General features: G+C 40.5%; 1 protein-coding gene across 3 annotated transcripts in view; it reads left to right on the top strand.

Annotated features, from left to right (window-relative positions):
- Positions 1–1,632: 1,632 nt before the first annotated feature.
- The window catches only part of AMN1 (antagonist of mitotic exit network 1 homolog), a 63,228-nt gene continuing 55,163 nt past the window's right edge, over positions 1,633–9,697 (top strand). The window contains exon 1 of one of the 3 annotated variants that reach the window (XM_059404797.1): positions 1,633–1,789. Coding sequence is in view for 2 of the 3 variants with exons in the window: in XM_059404799.1 (XP_059260782.1) it covers positions 1,772–1,809 (38 nt within the window). In the remaining variant the exon portion in view is untranslated. Of the gene's footprint in view, positions 1,810–9,697 lie in introns of all 3 variants that reach the window. The other 2 variants (XM_059404799.1, XM_059404796.1) reach the window with 2 other exon arrangements.

The following is a 9,697-nucleotide window of genomic DNA, read 5'->3' as shown; positions in this document are numbered from 1 at the left end:
TCCTGTGATCCTCTCAGCTTAATAAATCGCACCACCATATGCCACCCATTCTCAGAATCCAAAGCCTAAAAATTCATCTCGACTCTTCACTTTCCCTCATCCCCACCAATCTCTAAATCCTATCAGTTCAACTTCCATTACCTCTTGAATCTGTCCATTCCAGTGCTACTACTATCAGCTCAGGCTATCATCAAAGTACTCCAATCTAGTCTCTACCTGTGACCTCTAGAGTTCTTTTAACACTTCACAGCCAGAGTTCTTTCTAAAACTCATTGACCTATGCATGCCCTGTCCCTGCTTAAAAACTACCTATGACTCCACCTGAAGTCTCCAGACTATGCCTGAATTGTTCAACATAACACAGCTCATCAGGCCCCATTTGGGCTTTCTGGTCAGAAGAGAGCATAGCCCATTGCCCATTTTTGTACTTTGCTATGTAAGGCTTTCAGTTTTAAATGGTTGAAAAACCAATATATAAAATTTCATGCTAGTGAAAACTACACGAAATTCAAACTTCAGTGTCCCTAAGAAAACTTTATTAGAACACAGCTCCACTCATTCGTACTGCCTATGGTTTCTTTTGAGCTACAAGTTGAGTAGCTCTGACCAAGGCAGTATGGCCTAAAAAAACTCTACAATCTTTACTGTCTGGCCCTTTATAGAAAAAGTTTGCCAACTCCTGCTCTACAATCATCTCTCACCACTCCCCCCATTGCAGCCACCTCCCTGAACTGTCTGCAGTCCTTAACAGCCCGCAGTTCTTTCTGTGAACTGCTCCCCCTACTCCTCGCTGGGTGCTCGCATATAACTTCATCTAAACATTTAACAGTTATTCTAATTGTCCTACTACTGGTCGGGTGCATGTGTTCACCACTGAATCCTCAGCACCAGCTCTATCTCCACTCTCCTTCAGTGCTTGATTTATGTGTATTGCCTTGAGTAAGCAGCATCCTGAGAAGATGAACAAAACTGGGGTCCAACTTTCAGCAGCTCACAAAAGGAAGAGAGACACATAAACAACAAATTAATCCTCAAGGAAGAATGGAAAAACTCAAAAAATAGCCGGTACTCTGCGGCATAACCAAAATGAAATAGTTCGACCTGGGAAATGGTGCCCCTTCTTTAGAATCCTGATTTGAACAGATGCCCCTCCACCATGATGAAATTCTTACTGAGCTTTTTTGCGGGCATGTAGTATCCTCATCTATAAAATAAGGCTAAATAATCCCGACTTTACAGGATTAAATGAACGTAGTTAATTGAGAGCACGTACTGAGGTACGTGCTTCAGAGAAAATGCTGGGTAAACAGCGGTCACTCCTGGTTGCTCTAAAACGCTCCGTTTCACATTAACGGAGTCCACTTCCAAGGGAGTCTCCAGTATGTGGAGACGCCAAATGCATGGACCAGCATCAAGTACAACCCTACTGGAAAAGCAGGGCTTCTATGTAGAGCGCCACTGGAGGTGTGCCGGGTTAAGCTGCGCGCGGGGCTTGAACTCCAGGGAAAACGCCTGTAAACGGAGTCCGCGAGGTGGAAAAACTACAACTCCCGTCGTGCCTCACCGAGTTTAGGGCTACTCTACATTTTATCACCTCCCTTCTCTTCTTTCCCTCTGTAGTCCCGAGCGTGGCAGCGTCCCGGTCACCGGAAGAAGCCGTGTGACGTCACGAGGCCCTACGCGTCGCGCGGGGGGCAGGAGTTGACGGACGGTCTCTGGCTACGTTTGGGCGGCCCTGGGACCACGGAAGAGGCTCTCCTGGGCGGCCGCGATGCCTAGCTCGCGGCGGGTCAGTCAGCTTCTGGATCTGTGAGTCCACCCGGTCCCCGCCTCCCCTTCGCCCCGCCCCAGCGGAGCCCTGTGCTCCCTCTCTCTCCCCGCCCCCTTCCCATCTCTGGACCTCTGAAGAGGTCCTGCTGGTGTTTCTGTTTCTGAGTTCCTGATTTATTGTCTCCTCGTAGACGACAGTTGTGCCAAGTGGGCTGCTAGGCAGGTTTGCCCCTCTGTCCGCCCGGGGCGCCCCCAGATTGGTGTCCGAAATCTCAGTCAGCCTTGACAACTCGATGCCCCGGCAATTCCTGGCCTGTTTCTGACGGGAGCTGAAAGCCTCGGTAGATCAAAACAAAATACTAGATGTGGCTCTCAGAAGCCTTCAGCAAAGTTCCACCGTTCCTGTAACCGGGATAGGTACTGATTCTTCGAGGGAGCACGGCTCCTCCATCGCTTGATGGCGATTACAGGGTTCAGCTTCCAGTCCCATTCAGCAGCTGTGTGACGATGGGGAGGAACGTAACCTCCGTGCCTGAGGTCTTGACCTGTCAAATTAGTGTAACAGCAGTACCTATCTCCTAGAGTTGTAGTGAGGAATAAAATTTACAAATGTAAAGTCCTTAGAAGGATGCCTGGTGTCAAATTTCAAGGAGCTTTACTTGGTAATAAATATTTTAGTGAGGGAGAAGCGAGAATCTCAGGCATGTCTTTGCAAACTGGCCTATAAACGGGGAATGACTAGGTGTGTTTAACCTTTACAGTGATTGGTTATTACAACGATTGGTACCACAATTTAAAGAACAGCGAGGGATTGGTTAAAAGTGATTATCTTACATTATTTTAGGGAGATGATTTAAGTTTTTTTTTTAATGATTATCAGAGGGATTTATAAGAAATAACTTGTTAAGTTTCACTTATGTTCATGACATAAACCAGATTATGTTTCATTTATGTGATCTAACTGGTTTGCTCTGCTTGGGGGATTTTCAAGGGTGGTCTCCATTTTATTTTATCTAAAAAATTACCCTCTTTTGGTCGTTACCTCAGCGAGCTGAAAGTGTGAGCCAATATACTATTACCCCCGCTACCACTGTTGATGTAGTAATTGGGTTGTATGGTCATGTAGTTGCCATTACAAACAGTTGCATAGTCATTTTAGGCATGGGCAGTGGGATTATTGAGTTCTTTGAGTTGTGTAATCGTGATGGATATCATTTGGTGTGTGAGTGGCTGCTGAAAGGCATTTAAAACTCTTGAAAGGAGACAGCGCACTAGTGTGAGAAGGTGGGGGAGTTGCAGTGAAGTATCCTCTAGACCTAGTAGGCACTTGGAAGGCAAAAAATGAAACAAGCCTCTTCAGACTGTTTACACAGACTTTTATTCATTGTGACCTACTGACAACGGAGCCATTGGGTCCAGGTGCTATGCAGCTGTTCTCCACCCCCGTCCAAACCTTAAGCTACAGCTTTTATAAGCAAGGGGCTTGAGGTGCAGTCAAACCGGGTTATCTAAAGTGGTGTCTTTTGTGCACCAGTCATCTCTCCTCCTTACCTAAAGTGTGCCTTCTGTGTGCCACTTGAGGGTAGTATTTTGGTCAGGGCATACATTAACATCCAAGACGCCTGGAACATGTAGCCCGGTGGGAGATCATTGCATAAGCATAAACAAAATGGTGGCCAAAGATGGAGTCAGTTTTGTTAGCACTCCTACAACTAGCAAGGTTAATACGATAACTATGAGGGAAGTAATAGATAAGTGTGAAGAATTCCTGGGAGCAGAGATTCCCAGGAGCCAGGATTTAACCAACTAAATAAATCGGTGGAAGAAGTATCACCTATTTGATGAAAGACCGACATTTGATCTTTAGGATCTTTTAAATTGGGAGTCATAGTTCCTAATTTATTAACATGGAATTTTTTTTTTAAACCAGTTAGAGCATATGCATCTCTTTGTTAACTAGTTAGGGTGTCTAAGGCTGTGTAGTTGTCTAATATAACTCTGGCTAGAGAGTTTATAGATTTTTGCTGTGATTGTAGGGATTTTGCAGAAGAGACGATTTCTCTTTGGAAATTTATAATTTTTTAAAAAGATTTTATTTATTTATGACAGACAGAGATCACAAGTAGGCAGAGAGGCAAGCAGAGAGAGAAAGAGAGAGAGAGAGATGGGGAAGCAGTCTCCCTGCTGAGCAGAGCCTGATGCTGGGCTCTATCCCAGGACCCTGAGATCATGACCTGAGCGGAAGGCAGAGGCTTTAACACACTGAGCCACCCAGGCGCTCCTCTCTTTGGTAATTTAAAAGCAGTCTTTTGTTGTTGTCTTTTCTAATAAACTAACTAAGTTCTCATGTCTTCATTTGGAATCCATCACAGAAAGCTTCTTAGACCTGGTGGAAAATAAGTTTTTTAATATTGTTTAGTGCCTTACACTTTTGAATCATGATTACTTAGGATAAACATGAGGATGTCTTATTTCGGGAGTGTTATAGGTGACTTCCTTCTCTCTCTCCCTCTCTCCCTTCTCCTCTCTTTTTTCCTCTGAAAACAAAACAAAACACCACTTGATTAAATAGGATCAAAGGTCATTGTGAAAAAACACTTAGTTATCTATTCAACCAAAGCAACAAAAAGATTTCAGAAGCAAATATAGAAAGTACATATTTGTTTAAAAAAAAAAAAAAGCCTTAGCTCTTTTTAATGTTGAAAAGATTGTTTTCCTAAGCAATCAAAAACCTGATAAAGACTAAGTGAAACACAGGAAATTATTTTCATGAGACATAGAATCTTTGTTTCCTAGACAAAATACACTAAAGGTAAAGAAAACCTTTCAAAATCTCTTACTAAAAACAGACTAACAATCCAAGAAACTCTGTTCTTTTAACAGAGAGAAAAGTAAACTGTTGTTTTTTGTTAGTGTATTATCCAACTCAGTTTTGGAAAACTTTATAAATAAATACATTTAATTTTAGCTAACTTTGACCATGTAGCATGAAATTTCTTCGCAAGCCTTCTGTAACTTTCTGCATCCATTTAGATTTTTGTTTTATTCCTTTTTTCTTTCTCATGCTGGGATAACCATTTTAATTTAGGACACAATTACTCTTTTTTTCCTTAATAAGAACCCATCCTATATTCTTTGCATTCTCTTCATATAAAATACACATCCCATTCTCCTCTCATACTTTGTATACATAGTTTTCTTTTGCTCTTGTTTTAGTAGGCTTCTATTTACTTAGGGATTATGAATTTTAAGTGTTAGTAACCTTTATTTTCCAACAAAAACTAGGAAGCAGGCAATGGTAAACATCTGCCATACATCAACACCTTGTAGTAGATTAGCAAATTTATGAACACTTCATTACAAGAAATTATATTTTTTAAAGACATGCACTTTCACAGTACATTTTTTAAATGTGGCAAAAGACATGTCTACAAAGATCCATGTATTTTTTTGTTTCTTTATAAAAATTAAGTTGCCAAAAGTAAATAAACTTAAACATAAGTTTGGCAATTAATGTTTCAATACATTATCTTATTTGGAAATGACCTACGTTTCATTTCATTTCACTCATCTACATTAGATGAATATCCATCATCTAATTTGTCTACTTAATTTGTTTTTAATAATTATGCTTGGATTAACTATTAATACCTAACATCTTAAGTTTTTCTTGCTTACACATTTTGTAATGGAGATTAGCATCAGCTTATTTGACTAGTAAACCCAGGTAGGAAAGATTGTATTTTTGCATTATATTTAATGTTGACTACTCTGAAGACATGCCTGTTTTAATTAAATCAACACATTTAAACTATTTGCAAAGCTTTTATTCATTGAAGATTATCCCAGATCTTATGAACTCGAAAATCATTTGGGTTAGTTTCTATATTTCTGAGAGTTTTGAGAATGCTTAACTTATATAAGTACTTATTTTTCTTCAAGCAAATTAAATAGAGCTCTTTTTCAAAATCACATATACATGATACACATTCATAGACACATATACATTAATACATAGGCAGTTGTAAATAGATTTTATAGCTTTCATTTCAAAATTTTAACTGTGTGTCAAGTATAGTAATACAAAACTCAAAAGAACAGCTGGACCCAGATTGTGTTTCTGGCAGATAGAATAATTGAAATTTATCTACTCAGATGATTTAAGCTTTTTACCACAAGTTTTTTATTTGTGTGCTGCAAGAATTCTCTAGAGAGCTATTTTTGGAGTCAATTTGTCTTTTTTTTTTTTTTTTAAGATTTTATTTATTTATTTGACAGACAGTAGGCAGAGAAACAGGCAGACAGAGAGGGGGAAGCAGGCCCCCTGCCGAGCAGAGAGCCTGATGTGGGGCTTGATCCCAGGACCCTGGGATCATGACCTGAGCCGAAGGCAGAGGCTTCCACTGAGCCACCCAGGTGCCCCTGGAGTCAATTTGTCTTATAGACACTTTGGCATACCAACAAATGAATGCATTTATTGTCTTTAAGAAATTTTTCATCCTCTTGTTTAAAAGGTTTTCCTAAGGTGGGCTATTTTATGTAAGTTAAGGATTTTCCCATAATAGTCAATACAGTTCCACTTATTCTTTGTAAAGTTCACTCATTTTTTTCAAAAAGGTGTAAGATCTGAGTTTTGGACCAGTTGGAACCCATCTTTGCCTTTGATTCCTTAGGAATTCTTAATTATCGGGGGTACTGTTTTTCAGTGGCTGTTCCAAAACAGAGGGGATCACATATTTCACCCTCTTTTGAACAGAATAGCGTGACTTACTGAAAAGCTTCAGTAAAGATTACTCAGTAAAACCAGAAAGGTCAATGCAAAGGGAATTGAGTTTGAATCTGAGAAAGACTTACCCTGGAATTCCATGTTTGGTAAGAAAGCAGTGTGCAATGGGCTTCATGGCTGTTGGATCCTGGTTACTCACTGGCCTTGGGACTGAGTTGGGATCATCTTTGGATCCCACTTCTGACACCAGAAACTATTAAAATAAAATTCAGAGTTTTACTTGATAGGAATATTTTACTGAGCGAGAAATACATTGTCAGCAAACTGGGAGACTTCAAACTAGAAGTGGTTAGAATCTCAGAGGGATGTAATTACAGGATGGCTTACAAGGTGAGAATGAGGAAGTTGTTTAATCTTTACAATGACTGGTTATTTACAAGAGGAATTTACACAGTATAAAGATTCCTCAGAAAGTTAAAAATAGGATTACTGTATGATCCAATAATTTCACTACTGGGTATTTACCCAAGGAATACAAAAACACTAATTCAAAAAGATATATATACCCCATGTTTTTTTTTTCCTTTCTTAAAATTAACATATAATGTAATATATTATTTGTTTCAGGGGTACAGGTTTGTGTACCCCTCTGTTGATTGCAGCATTATTTTCAATAGCCAAATTATGGAAACCACCCAAGGGTCCATTGATAGATGAATGAATGAAGACATGAAACACATGCAATACATGCTTATGCACACATGCATGCACACATTGAAATATTATTCAGCCATAAAAAAGAATGAAATATTGTCATATGAAACAGCATGGATGGAGCTAGAGAATATAATGCTAAGTAAAATAAGAGAAAGAAAAATATCATATGATTTCACCCTTTCTTTTTTTTAATTAACATATAATGGATTATATGGGGTTATAAGGGGTACAGGTCTGTAAATCACCAGATTTACATGCTTCACAGCACTCACCATAGCACATACCTTCCCCAATGTCAATAACCCTACCACCCTCTCCCGACACCCCTCCCCGCGGCAACCTTCAGTTTGTTTTGTGAGATTGAGTCTCTTATGGTTTGTCTCCCCCCCAGTCCCATCTTATTTCATTTATTCTTTTCCTACCCCCCCAAACCCCCTATATTGCCTCTCAGCTTCCTCATATCAGGGATATCATATGATAATTATCTTTCTCTGATCAACCTATTTCGCTAGGCATAATACCCTCTAGTTCCATCCAAGTTGGTGTAAATGGCAAGATTTCATTTATGTGTGATGGCTGCATAGTATTCCATTGTTTGTGTGTGTGTGTGTGTGTGTGTGTGTGTGTGTATATATATATATATATATATATATATATACCACCTCTTCTTTATCCATTCATCTGTTGATGGACATCTAGGTTCTTTCCATAGTTTGGCTATTGTGGACATTGCTGCTATAAACATTCAGGTGCACTTGCTCCTTCAGATCACCACATTTGTAACTTTAGGGCAAATACCCAGTAGTGCAATTGCTGGGTCATAGGGTAGCTCTATTTTCAACTTTATGAGGAACCTCTGTGCTGTTCTCCAGAGTGGTTGCACCAGCTTGCATAACCACCAACAGTGTAGGAGGGTTCCCCTTTCTCTGCATCCTCGCCAGCATCTGTCATTTTCTGACTTGTTAATTTTAGCCGTTCTGACTGGTGTGCAGTGGTATCTCATTGTGGTTTTGATTTGTATTTCCCTTATACTGAGTGATGTGGAGCACTTTTTCATGTGTTTGTTGGCCATCTGGATGTCTTCTTTGTAGAAATGTCTGTTCTGTGTCCTCTGCCCATTTCTTGATTGGATTAATTATTCTTTGGGTGTTGAGTTTGATAAGTTCTTTATAGATTTTGGGTAATAGACCTTTATCTGATATGTCATTTGCAAATATCTTCTTCCATTTTGCCAGTTGTCTTTTGCCACTTCCAGTCGGTGACGAGAGAAGAATTAGGCACAAACAAGTCAGCTGCAAAAGACTGGGAGCAGGGGACAACAGTCGAAAAGGACTGCTGCCAACTCCACTGTCTCACTTTTATTAGATAGAAAACAATAGCCAACAGAAGGATTGAAGATGTTAGTCACGTCTTGCAGGCAAGCAAGGAGGAGGGTAAGGTTTATAGTTAACTAAGCACATTAAAAGGACTCATCTAACTAACAACGAGCACTTCTGAGAAGAGAAAGGAGTGACAATGAAAAAGGGAAGCAGGCGGTTTTCGTTCCACCCTGAGCTGACCGGGCGTTCCCGGGTGCTCGGCTTCCCTGAAGCAGGAGGCGTTCTGCCCTGGGTGGGCCAGGCATTCCCGGCTGCCCGGCTTCGGTTAAGGGGTGGCCTTTTGCCCTGAGTGAGCCAGGTATCCCCAGCTGCCCAGCTTCTGTGAAGGGGCGGCGTTCCACCCTGAGTGAGCCAGGCATCCCCAGCAGCCCAGCTTCATGGTCGTACATTGTCCTTCTCCCCAAAGACCTGTTGTCAGTATATGTATTTCTTAAGGCCATATCTAAATGTGCTTGGCAACTGGTAAAATCCTCCAGGGGTTACAGTTTAAGTAACAAATTGTTCCAAGGGGCAGCAACAGTCTTTTGGTTTTGTTAACCATTTCCTTTGCTGTACAGAACCTTTTGATCTTGATGAATTCCCAATAGTTCATTTTTGCCCTTGCTTCCCTTGCCTTTGGCGATGTTCCTAGGAAGATGTTGCTGCAGCTGAGGTTGAAAAGGTTGCTGCCTGTGTTCTCCTCAAGGATTTTGATGGATTCCTTTCTCACATTGAGGTCCTTCAACCGTTTTGAGTCTATTTTTGTGTGTGGTATAAGGAAATGGTCCAGTTTCATTTTTCTGCAAGTGGCTGTCCAATTTTCCCAACACCATTTCCCATTGAAGAGGCTGTCTTTTTTCTATTGGGTAATCTTTCCTGCTTTGTCAAAGGTTAGTTGACCATAGAGTTGAGGGTCTATTTCTGGGCTCTCTATTCTGTTCCATTGATCTATGTGTCTGTTTTTGGGCCAGTACCATACTTTCTTGATGATGACAGCTTTGTAATAGAGTTTGAAGGATGGAATTGTGATGGCACCAACCTTGGCTTTCTTTTTCAATAGTCCTTTGGCTATTCGAGGTCTTTTCAGGTTCCATATAAATTTTAGGATTATTTGTTCCATTTCTCT

This window comes from Mustela nigripes, chromosome 6 (genome assembly GCF_022355385.1).
Source record: "Mustela nigripes isolate SB6536 chromosome 6, MUSNIG.SB6536, whole genome shotgun sequence".
In the NCBI taxonomy this organism is placed as follows: domain Eukaryota; kingdom Metazoa; phylum Chordata; class Mammalia; order Carnivora; family Mustelidae; genus Mustela; species Mustela nigripes.
This window is presented reverse-complemented; position numbering and strand designations above follow the sequence as displayed.